Below are 23,754 nucleotides of genomic sequence, written 5' to 3' on the forward strand. Positions count from 1 at the left end.
CGTAATTATTCTGACACTTAGCCATAAGTAATTAACCTAACAATAGGATCCTTGGGATCCTGATTATGCCATATGGTTAATTAATTTAACTTCATTGGAATTTGATTTTTCTACTCCAGAGGTTGAGGCATGAGGATTGATATTCATTCCAGTGAGTACTTTGCTCATCAGGACTACCATTTTTTTTCTTAAATTTTCCTAAGTGATAAAAGTAGTAGGACTGTTGAATGCCTGCCTGCACTGTGATCAGTCTTCTCTAGTCACAGCTTCTACATCTGAAGACTCAACCGAGGACTGAAAATAAGCGAAAAAAATCGTGTCTGTGTTGAACATGTACACACCTTTTTCTTCGTTGTTCCCTAAATGACACACTGTAGCAACTATGTACAAAATATTGATTTTTTTAATTTATTTTTTTATTCTTATGTGCATTGGTGTTTGCCTGCATGTATGTCTATGTGATGGTGTTAGATCTTGGAGTTACAGACAGTTGTTAGTTGCCGTGTGGATGCTGGGAATTGAACCCTAGTCCTCTGGAAGAGCAGCCAGTGCTCTTAACTGCTGAGCCATCTCTCCAGTCCTACAAAATACTGATCTTGTATTAAGCGTTATAAGTCATTTAAAGTTAGTTTAAAGCATATGGAGGATGTATATTAGTTATAGACAGTACTGTGCCTGTTTTGGGTTTTTTGTTGTTGTTTATTTGTTTTTGTTTTTTGTTTGTTTTGAGACAGGATCTCACTCTAGTCCAAGTTGGCCTCATACTCAAAATGATTCTCCCACCTCAGCATTGAGAATGATAGGATTAAAGGTATGTCCCACCATGCCTGGTGTATTATTTATTTATTGTGGTGTTAGGATCTGAACCCAGAACCTCCCACATTTTAAATCTGTCATTGTTTAAACCTGTCATTCAGCCACAACTCTAGCCTGGAACCATTTTGTATGAGGCTCATGAACACCCTGTAATTTGGTGCTCTTTGGTGTTTGATTCTTTGGAACCAACCTCTGGCTACTGAGGAACTCCTCTTTAGCATCCTTTAGTTAAACAGAAACTCTGGATACTGTCAAAATCACAGATTTTCTCTTGCTGAAGCAAGGCTTTTTAGAAAATTCAGTTTTCTAATTCTGATGCTTAAACCTTGGTCATTTTCTCTGCAGTAACCCCATTATGTATGGTCCCAGTCTGCTATGACCCAGAGCGCCACCTATTTGTTGCATTCAGCAAACATCTGTATCTGCTCTTGCCTCCATCCTCGAAGTAAAAGTACCAAAATAATGACATCATTCTGTACTTCCAGAAGAAAATCTCTTATTCCATGTCTGCCTTCTCCCAAGCTGAATAAAATATAGTTTGTTTTAGTTTATTTCAAATTTCATTTTCAGTTGTCTCATGACACCATAAATCTCATGGCTTTGAATAGTCACATTCTTTAAGGAATCTGACTCCTTTGGAGTTAGGTGTGTCATTACTAAATCACTTTCCTGGTTCTGGATGCTCAGATATTGGTGAGTTTCAGAGCAGAATCACTGTTGCCTAAGAGACGAGTGAAAACAGCTAGCACCACATGGGACTACAGAGGTCCAAACCATGGTTCTCATTTGTCAGAGGGAGGCAGTCAAAAGAGTGTTCAGGGGCTGGGATGTAGCCCAGCCAGTAAAATTTGCCTAGAATGCCCAAAACTCTGGGTTTAATTTCCAGCAAAGCAAAACTGGGCATGTGATGGCTCCCAGAGTAGAGGTAGAAGGATGTGACCACCCTAAGCTATGCAGCCGATTTGAGGCCAGCTTGGACTACTGAAACCCTGTTGGGAAAAAAAAAAAAAGAGTTCAGCAGCAAATTTCTGTACTTCATAAACATTTGTGTATAACTGCGCGCTCGTCGGCGGTCTGTTTCTGCCACCCTCTCTTTTCTCCCACACCCAGTCAGCTTGCTTTTTCAGTGAATCTTGAAGGTTCTTGTACTGAGTGGGATAAGCAAACCAGCTTGTAAGGGTAAACTTTATGTATTGCAACGCCAGTGACCCTGTTTTCTGCAGGGAAGTGGAAATGCATGGAGGCCTCTTTTCCTTTGCTGGTTTGGGCATCTGAGCTGCCACTCCTTTGCAGGGCTAATTTACAACTTAATTATGCTTTTGACTTTTCATTAGTTTAGGGATACTTGGCATTCTTAAGCCTTGGTTTAATTATTGTTAAGTGTAGATCTTCCCTGTGGTTTACCATACAATTTCCCAAGATTTCCACATTGTTCCCTGCCCTAGGCCCCCAGCCCTTTACCATGGTGTGGCAGGAAAAGCTGACACATGGTAGCTTTTCAGCTGGGCTTTAACTGGGTGTCTAATTTTCTAATAAATGCTTATTCTCATTAAAATATTATTTCTAAACCTCTGATGCCAGGGTACACAGGCCTTAAAGTATTAGATTTCAGTTGGGAAAACAGAGATTCAAATTTAATGATAGCTAAAGTAAGTTTGGGTCATCCCTCTTGAAGGCGAATCTGACACAAGGCTCGGGAAGAAGGGGTGAGGTCCCTGGAGAGGAAGCTTGGAGTGGTGGAAGCCAGCCTTCCTGCCAGGCAGTGTGTTTCTTCACAAGGCACAATCTGTCTCAGCTTCCAGAGACTTGGTGGTGGCTGTCATGTAGGAGAACAGGAAGCCGGGCGGTGGTGGCGCACGCCTTTAATCCCAGCACTCGGGAGGCAGAGCCAGGCAGATCTCTGTGAGTTCGAGGCCAGCCTGGGCTACCAAATGAGCTCCAGGAAAGGCGCAAAGCTACGCAGAGAAACCCTGTCTCGAAAAAAAAAAAAAAAAAAAAAAAAAAAAAAAAAAAAGGAGAACAGGAAACAGAGTCTTGGGTTTGAAAATAAATGCCAAGGATGATGCCCTTTCTTATACATTTCTGGTGGACCATGTAATATCTGCTATCCCTCCAATTTTTTTTTTTTGTTTTGTTTTTTGAGACAGAATTTCTTAGCCTTTGGCTGTCCTGGAACTTGCTCTGTAGACCAGGCTGGCCTCAAACTCACACAGATCTACCTGCCTCTGTGCTGGGATTAAAAGCATGGGTCTCCACTTTTTTTTTTTTTTTTTAACTAAATAAATAGTTTAAATGAAAACTAACGGGCTTTTATTTTTCCCTTTAGTAATACCTATTGTTTCTTGGACTCTAACCATACCAGTAATTGTTATTTGTTGCTTATTATTGTCAGTTAAATAATTTTTCTCATTTATTATTTTCAGATAGCAGACAGGCTCTGAGAGATGGCCAGTTGAGTCCAAGGGCCCCAGGTGGTCAGTAGAAATGAGGATTCATTCAAACTCATGGTCTGAATGCAGAATCCACACATCCTCTGTATGTCTTTAGCCTAGAAATGCCATGGAAAGTATCCTCTTTGCCTTTCTGTTCCCCCTCTCTTCCTCTTCTTTCTTTCTTTCTTTCTTTCTTTCTTTCTTTCTTTCTTTCTTTCTTTCTTTCTTTCTTTCTTTCTTTCTTTCTTTCTTTCTCTCTCTCTCTCTCTTTCTTTCTTTCTCTCTTTCTTTCTTTTCTTTCTTTCTTTCTTTCTCTCTCTCTTTCTTTCTTTCTTTCTTTCTTTCCTTCTTTCGTTCTTTCTGCCTTCCTTCTTCCTTCCTTCCTTCCTTCCTTCCTTCCTTCCTTCCTTCCTTCCTCTTTTTTAAATGTGGCACTGGGCATCAAACCTAGGGCTGCACATTTGTTAGCTAGTACTCTATACTCCTTTCTTCCTACTTTTTCTTTTGAGATAGAATCTTACTAAGTTGCTACGCCTGTCCTTGTCCTCCTGCCTCAGCCTCCCAGGCAGCTGGGAGTATAGGCCTGTGCAGTGCCAACACACCCAGCTCAAAAGGATGGGTTTTAATTTTAATTTATTTTAATATTTTCTTTCTTCTTTCTTTTTTATTTCCTTGTTTGGTTTTTCAAGACAGGGTTTCTCTGTGTAGCTCTGGCTCTCTTGAAACTTACTCTGTAGACCAAGCAGGTTGGCCTTGAACTCACAGAGATCCCCCTGCCTCTTCCTCCCAAGTGCTGGGATTAAAGGCATGCTCCACCACTGCCTGGCCTTAACATTTGCTTTATTACTTTTATTATTTGTTGTGTGTGTGTCCATGTTGGATACCACAATTCTATCTTTAAGAGTAGTGATTAAATATATTTATGATAAATTCTTGGGCTATGAGAGTCTCCAGGACCCCTGAAATCTTAAATGTGGAATTACTCATTTCTGCTTACCCTGGCTTTCAATGATGTGTAATTAAGAATGTCCCTTAAGCAATCAGCAGAGTTTTTACACAATTTTATATTGGTCAGTTCTTTCGTTCTACTTTATGGATCTTCAAGCATTGAACCCAGGTTTACAGGCTTAGTGGCCTTTACCCACTGAGCTGTCTCAGTGGCCCCTGAAAGAACAGATTTTAAAAGGTTTGCAGGAGCTGTGGACATTCTGTATAGAAACAGCTTCATTCTTTATTGCTGACAAAATAGTTCCAAACCACATCATCTACCCAACACTTTCAATCAAGCAGTGATTTGATTTCTACTTAAACAGGTGTCATTTGAAGAGCAAAAACCAATATAGTACCCTGAAAAGACTCTTCTGATTGCTTAAGGGGCATTCTTAATTACGCAGCACTGAAGCCAAGGTAAGCAGAAATGAGTAATTCCACATTTAAGATCTTAGGAGTCCTGGAGACTGTCATCGCCCCAGAATTTATCATAAAAATATTTAATCACTACTCTTAAAAATAGAATTGTGGTATTCAACATGGAGGGAAGTTTTAATGAAGCATACTTATTAGAGTTGGTATTTTAAACATGACTCTTATGTTTCCTAAATGGCTTCATATTATAACTAACTCAGTGTCTTAGAAAACAGTGCTCTTCACCCTAGAGGTTTGCCATTTGCCATCCTGTGTGAAAAGCAATTAGCACTTGACTCTACCTCAGTATGAGCATGTCTTTGTCCTTCTTTCCTTAGGACAGTGCTGTTGGGAAACTGGTTGTTTATAAACAATTAATTATTCAAGAGTTAAACCAACCAACTTGAAAGTAGATAATACATGCTTTAAAAGGTTACCAGTTCTCAAAATATAACTAGGCTGAGTGAACCCAAGAGTTGAACTTGACAATTTTTGCATGGCCACAAGAGTGGGGACTCAGAAATCAGAGTGCCTGATGACCACAGGAAAAATATTTAACCATCTAGGGCCTCAATTTTCTTGTGAAATGAGATCAGTAATGGCTGTCTACCTGAAAGAGCTGTTTTGAAGATGAAGTGTATCAGTATAAATCAGTTATTCAGAATAGCGTCTAGTGTTCAGAACTCAACTCTTGTAGTCACAATAATATAAGACTATATTATTATAATCTTCAGGCAGTAATTTAATTCCCAGTTATGAAATATTTATGTTAATTTAATTAAGTGATACAGTTAGGACCTTGAAGGCAAGTCCTCAGTTTTTGCAACTAAAGTAATTTTCAAATAACAAATGTGTGGAAACTGCCCTGGGGTAGGAGTAAGCTGTCTGTCTGTGGGGAGCTGTGTTTACTGGGCCCTGTCCAGATGCAGTAGCCCTTTTCACTGTCACTCTTGTGATGGTGTCAAAATTGGCCCTACCCAAAATGCAGGGTCATATAAGGAACTTGTTGTTGTAGTATTGGTACAATTTCCCTCCTTGCCAAAATAGTGGTAGAAAATACATTTAATTTACCCAAGAACCAAAGTTTTCCATTGGTCTGATGATGATGACAGAATATATTTTTTAACATTTTAAATTCCCTCCCTCCCTCCCTCCCTTCCTCCCTCCCTCCCTCCCTCCCTTCCTTCTTTCCTTTGTGTGACATGTATGCCATGGCACACATGTGGAAATTAGGGCAACTTGTGGGATTCAATTTTCTCTTTTTACAGTTTGAGTAGAGCTTAGTGAACCCAAGAGTTGAACCTGACAGTTTTAGAACTCAGGTTGTTAGGCTCGGTGATAGGTGCCTTTATCCACTTAGTTGTCTCATGGACCTGATGTGGTGATGGGCACCTTTATCCACTTAGTTGTCTCATGGACCTGATGTCAGAATGTTTTTAAAGACATGTGTCTCAATCCAGTGTCCAGTTTTATGCCTTCTGTCTTTGTTACTTTTCTACTGTGGTGACAAAGCACCATGGCAAAGGCAAATGGTAAGCTTTTACTTGGGAGGCAGAGGCAAGTAGAGATCTCTGAGTTCAAGGCCAGGCTGGTCTACAGAGCTAGTGCCAGGACCAAGGCTACACAGAGAACTCTTTCTTCTAAAAACCAAAAGCAAGCAAACAAACAAAAAACCCAAAAGACAAAAAAAAAAAAAAAAAAAAAAAAAAAAACTATCTTGTTTCTATTTATTGTTTATAATGGAGCTACCACGTCTTAACTGGTTTTCAGTTTTTGTTGTTTGCTTTTGTACTGAGGAGCTTGCAACATGCTGGGCAAATGCTCTACCACCGAGCTACACTCCTAGTTCCATTTTTTTTTTTTTTTTGCTTGAATACATATTTGGTGTGTATTTTCAGTGCAAGGCACAATAGAAACATCATATACAATGAGTGACACTTATCTCCAAGGAACTTGCAGGCCAGTGGGCAAGATTAAGATAATGCATGAGCAACTGGAATTATGGGTAGCAGGTGGAACATGCTTGAGGTGAGGAATAGGTAGTCAGGTTGGGGACAGGGATATTTTCTTTTGAACTGATTTATTATTTTGGATTCTATTATATTTCAGGTTATTCTACTAGGGTATGTCTCTGTTGCTTGGTTTAGAACTTGATAGGATTTAGAATTATTTATAAGACATAGTTTTGGATGAATTTGTGAGGAAGTTTACCAAAATGTTTAACTGACTAGGGAAGACCTACCCTGCATGTCCTGGTACTGTTGCATGGGCTGGGGACATGAACTGAATAAAAAGAAGTAAAAAGATCTGGGCATAGTAACATACACCTTTAACCCCAGCACTGGAAGGTAGAGGCAGACAGATCTCTGTTAGTTCAAGGCCACTCTGGTTTACTAGTGAGTTCCAGGACAGCCAGGACCTTCCCACCATGGTGGACTGTACCCCAAACCACGACTCAAACAGACCCATTGAAGAAAAATGGCTTAAAAGAGAAACAGAGGGTATAACTGGACCACTGTGAAATCAAATGTGATTTCTAGGCAAAAGGAGATCAAATTCAAAGTTTCCCCAGGTCCTGGTGACACAAGCATTGTGACCCCAATTCCTAGGCTGAGGGAGGAGGATCACAAGTTCAAGACCAACCTGGGCAACTTAGTAAAAAGGACTGAGCTACATCCCACTGGTAGAGTGGTAATAAGAGGAATTGTGAGCAGTTCCTCCCTGCCAAGAGTCTCGTTGGTCATTATTTAGAATATTGCTTTAATATAATTTTAAATAACCTAAACTTTAATTTCAAAACAAAAATAAGTACTTTCGGCAAGCAGTACTCTTTAAAAATATTTTTTGAGAATTTCATACATAAATATTTATACAATTTCCATTTTACCCTTTCAGCTTCTCTCACATTCTCCTACCCCCCTCTCAAATTCATAGCATCTTCTTTTTAATTATTACACACACACACACACACACACACACACACACACACACACACACCCCATACACACCATACACAATACTCCATGTAGTGTTGCTCATATGGAAATATGTTTAGGCCTGGCCACTTGGGATAGCCTAACAGGTGACTCATCCCTAGAGAAATTGATTTTTCGTTTCTCAATAGCCATTGGTTGCCTATAGCTCTTAAACTAGGGATGGGACCCTGTGAAAATTTTCACATCTATGTCACCTTGTGTTGTCACTGTTCAGGTCTTGTTTAAGCAGCCATATTGCTGAGATTTCATGGGCGCAGCTTTCTTGTCATGTCTAGAAGACACTGTCTCACAGCAGACATCCTGGTCCTCTGATCTTGCGCTCTCTCCACCTCCTCTTTGGTGATGTTCCTAGTAGATGGATAGGGGCTGTGTTATAGATGTGTTAGCTGGGACTGGGCCCCCATAGTCACTTATTCTCTGTATTTTGACCAGTTGTGGATCTCTATAATCATACCCATCACCATAAAAAGAAGCTTCTTTGAGGGGTGAGAGCTACACTGACATGTGGGTGTAAGGATAAGTATTTAGAATATACTTAGAAATTACATTGGTTTAGGAAAATGGCAGTAGTAGGTTCTCCTTCAAGGTCTTTGAACACTTCCTCTATAGGTAATTGGTTAGGTTTATAGGACCAGGCATTAATTCCCTCCTATTGAGAGGACCCCAAGTCCAATTAGTCAACTGTTGGTTACCCCCAAGATAAAAATGCCAGCTTGTCACGATTGGGACTGTCTTACTGGGCCAGTCTTTGTTGTGGATTGTAGGCTGCACAAGGTAGTGGGGCAACTGATTGCTTGTCTCTCTTGGATGCTTGTGTAGCACCTTCAGATATTATACTAGTCAGAAATCCCTCGACGAACAGAACTTTTAGAATATATATGGGATTTATTAGAATGGCTTATAGGCTGTAAACTAGCTAGTTCAACAATGGCTGTCTACCAAGAGAAGGTCCAAGAATCTAGTATTCAGTGCATGAGGCTAGATGTTTCAGCTGGTCTTCAGTATACACCAGAATTCCAAAGAAGTGGGAACTAATGCCAGTGAAAAAATGAACTTGCCAGCAAGAGCAAAAACAAGCAAAGAGAGCAAGCTTCCTTCTTCCATGTCCTTTATATTATAGGTTGCCAGCAGAAAGTATGGCCCAGATTAAAGTGGATCTTCCTACTTCAAAAGATCAATATTAAAAGATCAATTATTAAAAATAATAAAAATTATTAAAAATAATTAAAAGAAAAAATCCTCACAGGCATACTCAGCTGCTTGTGTTTTAGTCAATTCCAGATGTAGTCAAGTTGACAACTAAGAATAGCCATCACAGGTACTACTGGAGCTAGCCCTCAGGGAGGAAGCTTCCAGGTTAGTTCCAGCTCCATTCTCCCAAGTCCTGTGTCTTAAGTGTGTGGTGTCTTCAGCAACTGGGTCTTACCTCCAAGTTCTTAGAAGCAACCAAAGGCAGTGGCAGTAACCTGTATCATTTTGGGAGTCTCCTGAACCTACCTGACTAACAACTCGAAGTTTCCCATGCAAGGCACTGGGGTTCTTGTCAGGTAGCCAATGGCCCCTGAGGGAAAGCATCATCACCCTATGTAGGTATGTAACTCCCTGCATGTATGGATGGATGGATGTATACACACATACACATGCACATACACAATACAGACATATGTACATGCACACACACGCATATAAACACATATATGTATTTCTAAGCAGAGGCTATAGCTCAGAGGTAAAGTATTTTCTCTAGGCTCAATCCTCAACACTGAGGGAAAAGACAGAAGCTAAGTCATGGACAGAAATTTCAGGAAATAGTAATATAGCTTTTCAGTTTGTTTTTGGTGCTAAGAATCAAATCCAAGGCCTTATACATACAAAGCCTGTTTTCTATCACTGAGCCACATCTACAGCCCATATACCTTTGATTATAGCCAACTGCCTCTTTTGTTGTTGGGTTTTTTGGTGGTGGTTTTTTTGTTTGTTTGTTTGTTTGTTCATTTGGAGGCAGGGTCTCCTGTCCCCTTTGGTGGCCTCTGACTTACTATGTTTCCAAGGATGACCTTGAATGCCCAATCCTCCCATCTCCACCTCCCAAGTTTCTTAACTATTATTGTCTGCCCTCAGAGCCTACTGATAAATTTTCTTAGCTGCTCATTTAGCAAATAGGGTCAAGCTGATGACTGGTTAGGTATCTAGGAACTTTGGGAGGGGGAAGAAAAATGCAAAGGCTGATGGGGCTTGTAACTGTTGGGACAAACTAGGTACAAAAGCCATAGGAAGAGCAATGAGTAGTTTGTACTTCTAGTAATGGGACATTCCTGTTGCTGGAGGGCTTCTCTCCAGGTTCCCCAAGCCCCGCAGTCCCACAATCCATTTATAAAATAATCACTCAGACGCTTATATCACTTATAAACTGTATGGCCGTGGCAGGCTTCTTGCTAACTGTTCTTTTATCTTAAATTAACCCATTTTTATAAATCTATAGCTTGCCACGTGGCTGGTGGCTTACCGGCGTCTCTACATGCTCTTCTCCTGGCGGTGGCTGCAGTGTCTCTCCTCCTTCTTCCTGTTCCCAATTCTCCTCTCTCTTTGTCCCGCCTATACTTCTGCCTGGTCATTGGCCATCAGCGTTTTATTTATATAGAGTGATATCCACAGCACTTCCCTTTCTTCTTTTTTTAAAAAGGAAGGTTTTAACTTTAACATGGTAGAATTACATATAACAAAACAATTACCGAGCAAGAATTATAGTTACAATATTAAAGAAGATGTCCTATCTATCTTATATTTGTGAGTTTAAGGTTTTATAGCTAACTTATCTTTTATCATAACTGAGGAAATTACGACTATCTAGTCTTCAACCACATCAAAGACCTGAGAAGGAACATAATGGTACCTGAGAAATGGTAGATGGATGTAAGCAACTTTCGGGAATCTTGCAAGAGTAGACCAAGACAGCTGGCAGCCTGGACAGTCACCTAATGTTTCTCAGCATTGTTGGTGCATTCAAATTGGCTACAGGCCTAGAGTATCTGACAGACCATTTTTAGAAGCAGGGTTATGGATGATGGTTATAGGGTTAGGGGTGGAAGAAAATATTAACTCAGGATTGTAAAAAAAAAAAAGGGGGGGTGGGGGGAGAAGAAATGGAACGGATAGGTATAAGATATGATGGTAAATCATTGTATATACTAGTAAACAAACTTAGTAAAATAGCAACCTTAGATAATTTGCACTGTAATTTGTACTGTTATAGAATCTTATATGTTGATACAAATGTAGACTATTTTTATACTCCTGTTTAAGATAATTTGTATATTGATACAAATACAGAACTATATTTGTTATAATGTACATATATTTCTACTCTTATTTGAAACATTTTTATATTGATACAAATGTAAATTTATATCTGTCATACTTTATATATGTTCTACTTCTGTTTAGGATATTCGGTATATTGATATATATTTAATATTATTGTCATATTGCATATCGCACTATATATTCCTACCTCTGTTATAAATATCTTGTGTATTGTCACAATTTTGAAGTCATCGTTCTTCACCATACATTTGCTTATAGACTGTTTACCTTATTTACGTGAAGCCTTAGTCCTTAGGTTATTTCGATAGATAAGATTTATAGATTTATAGTCGCCTATGCTTGTCATCTCTATAGTTACGTTAGTTAGGTTATCCAGATTTACAGATACATAGGTTAGATGGGCAGGTAATCTTCAAACACTTCATAGACCTGGAGAATATGGCATTTAAATAACTTAGAATTCTGTTGACGTGAGACACAATTGCTCCTGGCTGCACCAATTGATCCCGAGAGAATGTTGGGCTTCTAAGACATTTCCATTTGGAAGTTTGTCTTTTGGCACAAAATGGCCTACTGGGCAAAGAACTGCCCTTGCCTTGATGGCTGACAGTACAAATGCAATGCTCTCCTTTCTGGACAAGCAGGACACAAGGAAAGCGACCACTGTACTCTGCCAAGACAGGGTAAGATGGTCTTTCAGAAATCCTGCTTCTGAAAATGGTCTGTCAGATACTCTAGGCCTGTAGCCAATTTGAATGCACCAACAATGCTGAGAAACATTAGGTGACTGTCCAGGCTGCCAGCTGTCTTGGTCTACTCTTGCAAGATTCCCGAAAGTTGCTTGCATCCATCTACCATTTCTCAGGTACCATTATGTTCCTTCTCAGGTCTTTGATGGGATTGAAGATTAGCAGTTATAGTTACAACTTGGTATATATAATATCTTAGATAGAACATATTAAGTATTAGATTCAGGTTCTTTAGGATAGGACACCTTTGAATGATCTTTATAACATGCTGTTTACCTATGCTCTATACTTCTCTGGATTTTAGTATGTGTTTCTTGCTTGATATTGTTTGCATTGGTTGTAGTTCCATCTTATCTAGGTCATTATCTCTCATTATTTCTGGACAATATTTGATAACCATTCCTTTGTATATAGTCTTGTATTAGTTTAGAACCTTCTTATTTAGACAAAAAGGGGGAGATGTAGTGGGTAGCCATTCCAGCTTGGATCTGGAAGTTCCAACCCCCATTGAGACTCTGGCAACTGTCACGCCTACGAGGCGGGGCGAGGGAGGCGCCGGGGACCCGAGAGCTGGATGGGCCAGCGCTCGCTCTGGGCGCTCTCTCAGTGCCGGGACGCTGACCAGTGCAGATTGACTGTGTAGAGCTCCGGAGAACACCGCTGGACTGCATTACACCTTCCCCAGACCCTGCGACCTACCCATTACTTAATTTGTGAGTTACGCCATTAAATAAATATCCTTTTAAGTACGTGGAGTGGCCAAAATAATTTCTCCAATACATTCCAGAGGGCAAAAAGCTAGGATGAGATCCTAAATTACTTAAGTTTCAATTAAGGTAAGTAGCCCAATTTGACCTGGTTGTACAGTCCTATAATTCCATCTTCTCAGGAGACTGAGGCAAAAGAATCACAAGTTCAAGGCCAACCTGGGCTACAGAGTGAGTTCAAGGCCAGCCTGAGTACTAGAAACACCTTGTCTAAAAATAAAAAGGAAAAAGCAGGAGGGGATATAGCTTAGTAGAAGAGCACTTACTTAGTGCACACTGGGCTTTGGTTGGATCCCCAGGACCACAAGCAGCTGATCTTATGTGCAGCATTATATTCTGTCCTCAGACCTTGCCCTTACTCTTTTGTCTTAGGTTGTCTTTGTAATACAGAGCCCACAAAGGTGATACACAAAAGCCGGATAATCTTTGCAGCCTAACCTCTGAAATCTTGCTTGCTGTTCTCCGAAATCTACTTGTTTTATTCTCTCACTTTCTGTCCCTAGAGGGAGCAGTTTTGCATTCCCACAGACCCCCTCCCCATAACTATGATGTGTTGCCTTGCTACGTCCAGGGTCAGTTAAAGACAGCCTAGAACCTATGAAACCTTGAGACCTTTGCAGCTCTGATCAGCTTGGAGCTCTACATAGACCAGGCTGGCCTTGCATTTGCAGTGGCTTTTCCTCCTTTGCTTTCTGGGTGTTGGGTACAAGTATATAACCACACATGGCTCACCTGCCTTCTTTTTTGTTTTTAATTTATGTGTTTGTGCATCTGTGTGTGTGTTTTTTGCACATGAATGCAGTTCCTAATGAGGCCAGAAGAGGGCATAAGGTTCTCCCACCCTGGAGTTACCAAACTCTGGTCTTCAAAAGCAAATGCTTAACTTTAGCATTTGCTAAATATTTAAGGAGGAAAAAAGGATTCTAGAATCAACTTTTAAAAACATGGAAGGAGACAAAGTTAAACAACCTCCTGTGTCCCAACCCCAGGCCCCAGCCTTGGGATCTAGCAAGTGCCATTTTCAAAACCCTTTCCCTCACAAAGAAAAAACATGGAAAGACTGATTTAAGACACTTTTGTACAAAGACTTTTCTTGATAATTGCAGTCAGAAGTTATTACAGTACTTTATGGGACTTTTCTTGTCTCATACTATTCTCTTTCAGCTTTTGGAGTCGGATGAGATAAACAGATGTTATAATAATAGTGAATCCTTTTAGGATGAGAGTTCAGACCAGAAGCAGAATGCCCTACTTGAACTGAAATGTGGGTGGGTCTTTTGTTGGCTTTTGTTTCCTCTAGCCCCTCACTGCATCCTGTAGCCTCTCAGTGATTCCTTTGGCCCCTCACTGGATCCTCCACCCCCTCACTGCATCCCACAAACCCTCAATGGTTCCTTCAGTCCCTGCTTCAGCCCCTCACTCTGTCCTTCAGCTTCTCATCATATCCTTTGGTTCCCTTCAGCCTCCACTGCTTCTGTCAACCCCCTCATGGTTTCCTTTAGCTCCACCCCCACCTCTTCCTTCAGCCCCCCACCTCTTCCTTCAGCCCCCCACTGCTTCCTTCAGCCCCCCACCTCTTCCTTCAGCCCCCCACTGCTTCCTTCAGCCCCCCACCTCTTCCTTCAGCCCCCACTGCTTCCTTCAGCCCCCCACCTCTTCCTTCAGCCCCCCACCTCTTCCTTCAGCCCCCCACCTCTTCCTTCAGCCCCCCACCTCTTCCTTCAGCCCCCACTGCTTCCTTCAGCCCCCCACTGCTTCCTTCATCCCCCCACTGCTTCCTTCAGCCCCCACCTCTTCCTTCAGCCCCCCACTGCTTCCTTCATCCCTTCCATTTCTTCCTTCAGCCCCCCACTGCTTCCTGCAGCCCCCACCGCTTCCTTCAGCCCCCCACCTCTTCCTTCAGCCCCCACCTCTTCCTTCATCCCTCACCGCTTCTTCAGCCCCCACCTCTTCCTTCAGCCCCCACTGCTTCCTTCAGCCTCCCACCTCTTCCTTCAGCCCCCCCACCTCTTCCTTCAGCCCCCCACTGCTTCCTTCAGCCCCCACTGCTTCCTTCAGCCCTTTCTATCTTCCAGTCCCTTACTGCATTCTTTGGCCCTTCACTATTCCCAGCGTATTAACTTGGAGGAAAACTGAACACTTTGATAACAAAAACTGTGAGAAATTGAGGTTCTCAGGGATATTTCAGGAAAGAGGAGTCTTGCTAAAACAGGACTGTTTCCCTGGAATGGGAAGTATCCAACAAGGAACAGCAGACAGACAGCACAAGCAGACATGAGAAGCCGTGGTGAGGAACAGAAAGGTTCAACTGGAAGACTGAAGCCCTTTACTGTTAGGGTAGGGGCAGTGTTAACCTGTAGTTGTGTTTTCACTGTGAAATCTTAGGTCATGTTTTTTTGCTCTACAGTGTCTGAGTGTTGATGCAGAGTGGATCTTGTGCTAGAAGGGCTGCAACTGACTGTGAGAGCTGTGTGACATCATTACTACATCTTACCTAGTTGACTATGCTCTAGCATGTGTAGTCAGCCTTTTTTTTTTTTTTTTTTTTTTTTTTTTTTTTTTTTTTTTTTTTTTTTTTTTCGAGACAGGGTTTCTCTGTGTAGCTTTGCACTTTCTGAACTCACTTGGTAGCCAGGCTGGCCTCGAACTCACAGAGATCCACCTGGCTCTGCTTCCCGAGTGCTGGGATTAAAGGCGTGCGCCACCACCGCCCGGCCTTTTTTAAGATTTTTTTTGTTTTGTTTTGTTTTGTTGCAGTCAGCCTTTCATGGCCTTACATTCTGCATCGTTGGCTTCAACGAAGGATAGATTGAAATACCAGACAAAAGTTGCATCTGTTTGGAACAGATTCTGACTTCTCTCTTGTCACCTTTCCCTAAACTCTACAGGAAGGCAGATATATACATACATACATACATGTATGTATATATATATATATATATATATAAAACATTTGTGTAGTATTAAAGTAATCTAGAGATGATTTGAAGTGTTTAAGGATGTGTGTAGGTTATAAGCAAATTCTACACCATTTTATAGAATAGAGTCATATTTATAGAGACCCACAGAATACTGAGAGACTTTTTATTTTATGATTTATTTTATTTGATGTGTATGAGCGTCTGTCTACATACATGTGCATATGTATACCATGTGTATGCCTGGTGCCTGCCAAGACCAGAAGAGAGTTCTAATTCCTTATAAATGGAGTTGCAGATGTTTATGAGCCACCATGTGGGTGCTGAGAACTGAACCAGGGTCTCTTAACTGCTGAACCATCTCTCTTCTCCTGTCCAACTGTCTGTCTGTCTTTGTTTTGAGACAGGCTATTGGGCAGTCCAGGCTTTTCCCAAGTTACTAATTTTTCTGCTCCTGCCTCCCAGATGCTGGAATTACAGACTGCATCCAAGTATAACTTGATTGAATAAACAAATTAACGAATGGTCTTCTAAGTAGAAGCAGTAGATAAGGCTTCCTCATTGAGAAGAAACCAGTCCTCAAAGGTTGATATGCAAGATTACTGAGTCAAGATAGTCTTGGTATGGGCTTAATCAACTAACTAGTCATGGCTCAGGGACAAAGACCTTGTACTGTTTGTTGACAGCATGTGAGGAAAGAACTAAAGTGATAAGCCTTGATGTGGGTAGACTCCTTTGGTTATAAATACCTGGCTTTTAGATTTCAAATAAAATTCCCTAGCCTAGGTAATAAGTGGACATATTAACATGTTCAAATCCCATCTCACCTAGGTATCTATAAACACATCATAGCAAAGCATTCCTCTGAGTTGACTCAGTGTGTTTGAATTGAGCTATAGCTCAGTTCCCAGGAATTCTGCAGTACTCAGATATATACTGGCTGTGTCCTGCTGGGGTTGAAGAAGGCTGTCATAAGAACTTTGTCTCTTCCCTCATGAGACACCTTGAAAGCCAGTCACCATCTTGAATGAAGGATGCTGACTTATTTAGTAAGCTGGGCACTGCAGCCTCTGCTGGATCAGTGCCTTGAGCTGAGCTGCCCATAGAAAATGCTCAGTGTGAGGTAATAATGTTGGCCAACTCAAGAACAAAGAGCCCCAGCTTCAGATTATTGGACTTGATAATGGTGAAAAAGAGATACATATTCAACAGAATCTATACTTTAAATTTATTTATTCATTTTGTGTGTACCTGCATATAGGTTTGCGTGTGTGTGTGTGTGTGTGTGTGTGTGTGTGTGTGTGTGTGTGTGTGTGTGTGTGTTTGGAAGCTAGAGGTCACCATGAGTTGTTCTTTGGCTTCTTTCTACCTCTTTGTGTGATGTCTCTCTCTATGCTGGAGCTCATTGAGTAGATTAGGGTAGCTGGCCAGTGAGCTCCCATCTCTTCTTCAGTAGTACTGGGATTGGGGTTTCAAATATGTGTCCCCACACCTGACTTTTGGGGGGGGGGGCTTTTCGAGACAAGGTTTCTCTGTGTAGTTTTGGTGCCTGTCCTGGATCTCTCTCTATAGACCAGGCTGGCCTTGAACTCACAGAGACCCACCTGGCTCTGGCTCGGCTTTTTTAAAATGTGAGTTCTGGGTGTTGAACTCAGATCTTCATGCTTAGGCAAGCATTTGACCAGTTGAGCTATCTCTTCAGCCCCAGAAACTGCATTCTAATTTTGACTTTGGTTTTTTGTTTTGTTTTTTTCCTAAGAAAATGATGTGCAGTACAGTCCTTTTGGTGATACTGGGCATCACCATTAGCCCTATCATGACAAGGAAAACAGTCAATACAGTGTGCTGAATTGTAGGACTTGTAAGCCACCAGTGTAGGTACTGGAAATTAAGCTTGGTCTTTGGTCTTTTATAAGAGCACCAAGTGCGCTTAACTGCTGAGCCATTTCTTAGCTGCCTACTGTATTTTGAAACTATGATGTTGGGTTGCTTCCTCCTGACTATATCCAGCATAGGATATCTTAAACTTACAATAATTTTAATACATGATGAATTTATTAGGATATAGCCCCATTTGTTATAAATAGAGGAGTGTGTATTTGATCAGGGCCTCTGGGAAATGACCTGACACTGTCTGCACAGACCCATTGTGTGTCTCTATGTGTGGTAGAAACACACAGTGAATAGCACTTGGTCCCTGAGTGAGAGCTCTTATCATGACTGAGTTCAGATGACTTGATGCCTCTTGGTAGGAAGCCTGGCTGATACATTCTCTTGCCACCACTGTGATTCTGTGTCTAGAAACTCCACAGAAACACTGCCTATTGACAGACTGGAACCATCTGTTATCTCAGTTATCTTACAGAGAAGTGGGTTTCAAGAGCAATCCCCAGGATTCTGAGATGCTGGAGTAACATCTAAAGTGGGAACATCTAAAGGGAACAGCTTGAACAGATAGCTTAGAGAGTTGGTTAATTCTGCCATTCATTCACTAACATTAAGCAATGGTGGCATATTTATGTCAGTCTAGATAGGAAGCACAATGACAACAGGGAACACACATGTGCACATGCATATACAAATGTAAACAAATGAGGATGACAGCAGAGAGTAATCTGAAATGAACAGGAGTGACAGAGAGAGGCTGAGTGGTCCAGGAATGCACCTTCAAGAGTCACAGTTAGCTAGGGCCTGGATTGGAAGGAATTATTAAGAAAGAAAGGCCTCTGACCAGTGCAGAGGGCTAATGATCCTCCTCATAAGGCTGGGAGAGGTCCTGGAGCAGAAGGGAAGCCATTGTGATAAGCATCTCAAGGGAAGGGAAGGTGTTGTTGGTTGGGGTCAGGTCAGTTGCATCCTATCCCAACTGTGTGTATCTATGCTCCTGTCAGGGCTAACACTTTGTGTTTCTTTCTACAGACGACTTCGCAGAGAAGAGGAGGTGCAGTCCTTCGGTTACAAGAGGTTTGGTGAGTCCTGACAAAACTCAGTTTTTTTTCCTCACTCAGTCTAGGACACAGTAACAGACTCTTGGTGTGCAGTAACATAACTTTGACAAGTAAACATTTGGGACTTTGAAGTCCAATTGTGGTTCAAAATTAAGCTCCTATGTGACAGGTGGATATAAAACTCTGAGAGTTTGTGGAACAAGAGCTGCATCCAAGCAAAGAGAAGCAATATGATGTTTATATGTCTGCTAATACAGACTACAGACAGCTCAGCTGCCAAATCCATTGGGAAAGGGAAATATGTGACCAGAAAGGAGCAGAGCACATGGAAAGTCCTTCTATGCTATTCACAAACCAGCTTTTCCTGTGTCTTGCCTGTTCCCAGGCCTTAGGTTCATAAATTAGTATTAGTTGAATGGGAGGGGACTTCTTCCAGGGACCTAACTGTGTAAGTGTACTATGAAAGTCGTAACGCACCCCCCCCCCCCCCCCCCCCATATCAGCATCTGCATCCCTGGAACCTGAATGGCAAAAAAAAGACAAGCCATATTGGACTGAAGTTTGGGATGGGGAGATTATCCTAGGTTACACACTGGCCTTAACTACCATGAAATGTCTTCATGATGAGGAGACACGTGATGAATTTGACACCGGAGAGGTCTGTCCCACTGACTGAAGCAGGATTGGAAGAGCACTCAAATCAAAGAATTCTGGTAGCTTCTAGATGCTTAAGAAGGCAAGGGAATGGATTCTTCCTCCAGGGCTTCCAGAGTGAGAACAGTATATTCCACCCCTTTATTTGAGCCAGCTGAAGCTGACTTCAGACTTTGACCTCCAGAACTGTAAGAGGAGAAATGTGTGGTGTTCAAGCCTCCCTGTTTGTAAGAATCTGTTACAGCAGCCACAGGGAATTAGCACTCACCCCCTGTCTCCCCACTGCTGCACTGTGATCTCTGCTCTTGTTACAGAGCTTGAGTTTGTGCCTCAAGCCTGGTCCAGCCACCTGTTCTCAATAAGCCAATTAAAGAGTCAAACCAAACAGAGAAAGGAGTAAAAGATCTATTCAGTGCAGCCACTTTGAGGACAAAGAGATCTTAGAGAACCCCCCAACACCTTAAATCCTCCTTCAGTGTCCTGAAGTGAGATCAAACTTAAATAGAAAGCCAAGGATATGTGCATCTAAGTAGTCCTAGCCAAAATGTGGTCCCACCTACATTGACCTATCATCCTTTGGGCTTGTCTCATCCCGTAAGGTGGTCTGACAAATTGTTAGGACCATATGAAATCTCTTTCCTTTCCTCTGGCAGATGTCCTTTCCTTCTCCCAGCATGAGATTCCTAGGTGAATTCCCTTTCTTTGGGCTTCATTATTTTAATAATCTGATAGATGGACAGAGAGAGACACGAATAGGAACAAGTGTATCTTTAGAATATCTTTATTTTTGCTAGGCCTGTTACAATCTTCCACTCTTTATTTTAGCACTTCCATCTTAAGGTGGACTGTGTCTATGTCTGCAACGATATAATAAACAAAATGCAGATAGAAACCAAGGTCAGAACACGTTTAGTTAGTGCCAGGTGCCCATGCATAAGAACCAATTTTCATGACCTCTTGGCTTTTAGCTGCTTTGGGGAGGCTGACACAGGTAACTCCATCTTGTTACTGCTATGATACAGGATTTCTCCATGAAGCTTAAGCTGGCCTCAAACTTAAATCCTGCTTCTGCGTCTGAAGTGGTGAGTTTTCACACAAGCACTGCTGTGTCCAACATGACCTCATTTAGATCTGCCAGAACCTCAAGGAAAGAAATGTGTAGTGTGTATGGTAAGCTGTCAGCAGCCACAGGGAACGATTCCTCACCCCTCCACCTCCCCAGCTTCTTTTGGACCCAGCTTCTCAGGCTCTCCAGTGTGGCTGAGAAACATCAGTAAAGCATTGCTGTTCCAACCACAGTTCAAGGGAATGAAGGGAACAGCTTGTTTTTGTGCCTTAGTCATAAGAAATAGAGAAGGATGGGCGGGGTAGAGGGGGAGAATCTGAATATAAAGAGCCTAAATCTACTTCCTATTACTTGAAACATCCTGGCTGGACTTTGATTAAAGTTAACAGCCCCCAGCTGCTCTGGCTCCATAATTGTAGCATTTTTTCCGTCTGGAACCAACATTCTTCTATGTTTCTTTCTGGGGAAAGAAATAGGGCTTTAATGTTTGAATGCAGCCACATGAGGTCCATAATTCTCCATTCATGCCTTGTTGGAGCAACCTGGACTCCAGCCTTCCCCACCTCCTCCACCTAGCAACAGATTTCTGGGTCCATACTGTGTTCTGATTTCCCTTGGGGAAAGCCACTAAGAAAGAAGGTAGTAGAATTGACAATGAAACCAAGAATTACAAAAGAACACAAAAAACACATTGACTAGAAAACACTGGAAAATAAATATTGAGATAGCTATACATTTTGGAAATTAATAGACATGTGAAGAACTGAAAGAGGTTTTGAGACAGTCTCTTGTAGCCCAGGCTGTCCTCAAACTTGCTATATAGCTTAGTACATATTTCATCCTCTTGCCTGAGCCTCACTAGTGCTGGGGTTAACACATGTGTGCCAATATGCCTGGCTGAGGAAACATTTCTTTAAAAGCCATGACCAAGTTGGGTGTAGCGGTGCATGCCTGTAATTCTAATAGTTTCTGGGGTGAACCAGGAGGAACACAAGTTCATGGCCTTCCTGGACAACTTAGTGAGACCTTGCCTCTGAGTATAAAATTTGAAAAAGGTGTAGGGATAGAGGTAAGTCTTAGAGCCCTTGACTAGTAGCATGAAGACCTGAGTTCATTCCCTCGTACTACAGAATAAATATAATAAATAAACAAACAAAAAATTAAGGTTACAGAATTAAAAGGGTGATGCAGAAAACATTCACTTAATTTCATGACCACATTATTAGTTCATTGGGTGGGGAGCTGGTGCAGAAATAAAAATTAGCACATTTTGAAAAGGATTTTAATTTATGGGGTTAAATTATACATGGGGATTGCCAACTAGTGACTCAGAGTCTCCTCATGTAATGAACTGAGAAATGTCCAGAGAGTATAAACAGAAGAGGAAGAGAATGAATGGTACCAGGCATCACAGACAGAAAATTAGGCTGACTAGAAGCTGAGAAACCTTAGGGTTCCTGAGCCTGGCATGGTGGCACACACATATTATCCCAGCACTTGCAAAGTGGAGTCAGGAGGACCAGGAGTTCAAGGTCATCCTCAGCTACATACTGAATTTTGGGCCAGCTCTGTAAGACCCTATCTCAAAAAAAAAAAAAAAAAAAAAAAAAAAAAACCAACCAACTAACAAAAGGAAAGGAAAAGAAAGAAGAGATAATTCTGCTGTTGGGAGGTTTGGGTTGTGTTTCTAAGCAAAGTGATACCATCTTGACGGGGCCTTTACTTTACAGCTGCAGGAGGTGAGATGTGGGTAGAATGAGACCTTAGTCAAGTGACTTATCTGGGGTTAGGAGATATTCTGAGTTTTCTATCAGGCCAGTGTCTGGGATAGTATCTTACATCAGGGAGGTGACCTCTCAACTTCTATGCCTGGGAAGGGCACCCTGTATCCCAGGAACACTAATGTGGGCCTAACATCGTAATCTAGGCCCACTGGGGAGGCCTAGGCACTTTGATAGGGCCTAGAAGTCTGTCCAAATTCTTAAGAAGGAAAATAGGTTTTCAGCCATTTCCTGACTCCAACAAAGCCATAGAGCCATAGATAGGAGTAAGCTTGAACAGTCCATTTTCAGTCAGTTGATGGTAGTCTAAAAGGTGGAAAGTGTCTACAGGTAGAGTAGCCTGATGGCTCTTCCCTTCGTGACTCTCATTACTGGGAACCAGTTGGTGATACTTGTGAGCCTTAATATCCACCCTTATCCCATATGCTGTTGACACCTTTGAGGAAGAGTAAGTCTGATATGCTGGGCTTTGGTACAAGATAAGAGGGGTCCTAGGCAGAAAGGTGCTGGGTGGACACTGTACTGTAAAAACAGGAGCTGAATTATCACCCTCAAGAGATTTGGTGATGCTAGTACTCTTGGTATTTTTGTACAGCTACTTCAGAATATCTGAGTGTGAAACCTCAAACCTAAGGAGTTGTGACTTGCCTCTGAACATGGCTGTTGTGTTGGCTTTTATTTTTGCAAAAGGAAACTGAGTACCATAGAGAGTTTTGTTATTGTCTAATTTTAGAGATGTCTTATTTATACAAATAGGATAAAAACAACTTGAATTTGTAGATGTAACCAACCTTCTTATTAAATAAGAAACACAGAACCAATGTAAAAGAGAAAGCCAAGAGGTCAGAGCTCAGAGCTAAAACCTTACCCTTCCTCCTGCGGTGGTCCTACCTCTCCTAAAGAGACCTACTTCCTCTGTGTTTGTCTTTAGATAGTCTTTCTGTTCTGCCTTCTCATTGGTTTTAAACTCAAACATGTGACCGCCTCATCACTGCCTGTAAGTACAGCCCTCCAGGTCTTAAAGGCGTATGTCTCCAATGCTGGCTGTATCCCTGAACACACAGAGACTTTCCTAGCTCTGCCTACCAAGTGCTGGGATTAAAGGCATGCACCACCACCACCGCCATGTTCTTGCTATGGCTCTAATAGCTCTGACCCCCGGGCAACTTTATTTATTAACATACAATTAAAATCACATTTCAGTACAAATAAAATACCACCATATTTCCCCTTTTCTATTTTAATAAAAAGAAAAAAAGCAAAAGGTTATAACTAACAAAAGAAAAACTATATACAAAAGTATAATAACTGTATACAATATATACAAGTAATAAATACCTAAACAATGTCTAGTCCATTTGTATTTGACAAATCAGAGAAAATAATTCCATTATCTATCCTATTTTGGTAAGTCCAAAATGTATCTAATTCACTTTCTATCCTAATTAATCTTCAACTACAACTAACTAACCTTCAACTATAATTAACTAATCTTCAACTCCTTCAGAGACCCAAGAAGGAAATAATATTAGCTAACAAAAATAAAAACAGGAAGTGCATGCAAGCAACTTCCAAAAAAATTGTGAGTTGACAGAAACAGCCAGCTGCCTGGACAGTCACCTGAGGTTTCTCCGCAGTGTTGGGGCATCATCTTCAGCCTATAGGCTTAGCGTATCTGACAGACTCATTTGTGAAGTAGGATGTACACAAGGTCAACAGTTCAACCTCACATTGGGTGAGAGCAGTCCATGTACCAGAAACACCTGAATTCCACTAGTGTCATGTCATGATTCAGGATTTTAAATTCTGGAAATTGTTAACGGTTTTTGAATTCAGCTGTCCATTCTTCTTGTATATATGGCTTAATCTCAGCATCCCCTTCTTCTCCACATCTCTCTA

At 41.4% G+C, this 23,754-nt stretch overlaps 1 protein-coding gene across 1 annotated transcript in view; it reads left to right on the forward strand.

The window, feature by feature from the left end:
• Colec12 (collectin subfamily member 12) overlaps window positions 1-23,754 on the forward strand; it is a gene marked incomplete at its 5' end in the record, with an annotated part of 169,871 nt that overhangs the window by 2,139 nt on the left and 143,978 nt on the right. The window contains one exon of the mRNA XM_028876714.2: window positions 18,326-18,375. Within this exon, the coding sequence (XP_028732547.1) occupies window positions 18,326-18,375 (50 nt within the window). The remainder of the gene's footprint in view (window positions 1-18,325; window positions 18,376-23,754) is intronic.

The sequence above is a fragment of the Peromyscus leucopus genome, chromosome 19 (genome assembly GCF_004664715.2).
Source record: "Peromyscus leucopus breed LL Stock chromosome 19, UCI_PerLeu_2.1, whole genome shotgun sequence".
NCBI classification, from domain to species: domain Eukaryota; kingdom Metazoa; phylum Chordata; class Mammalia; order Rodentia; family Cricetidae; genus Peromyscus; species Peromyscus leucopus.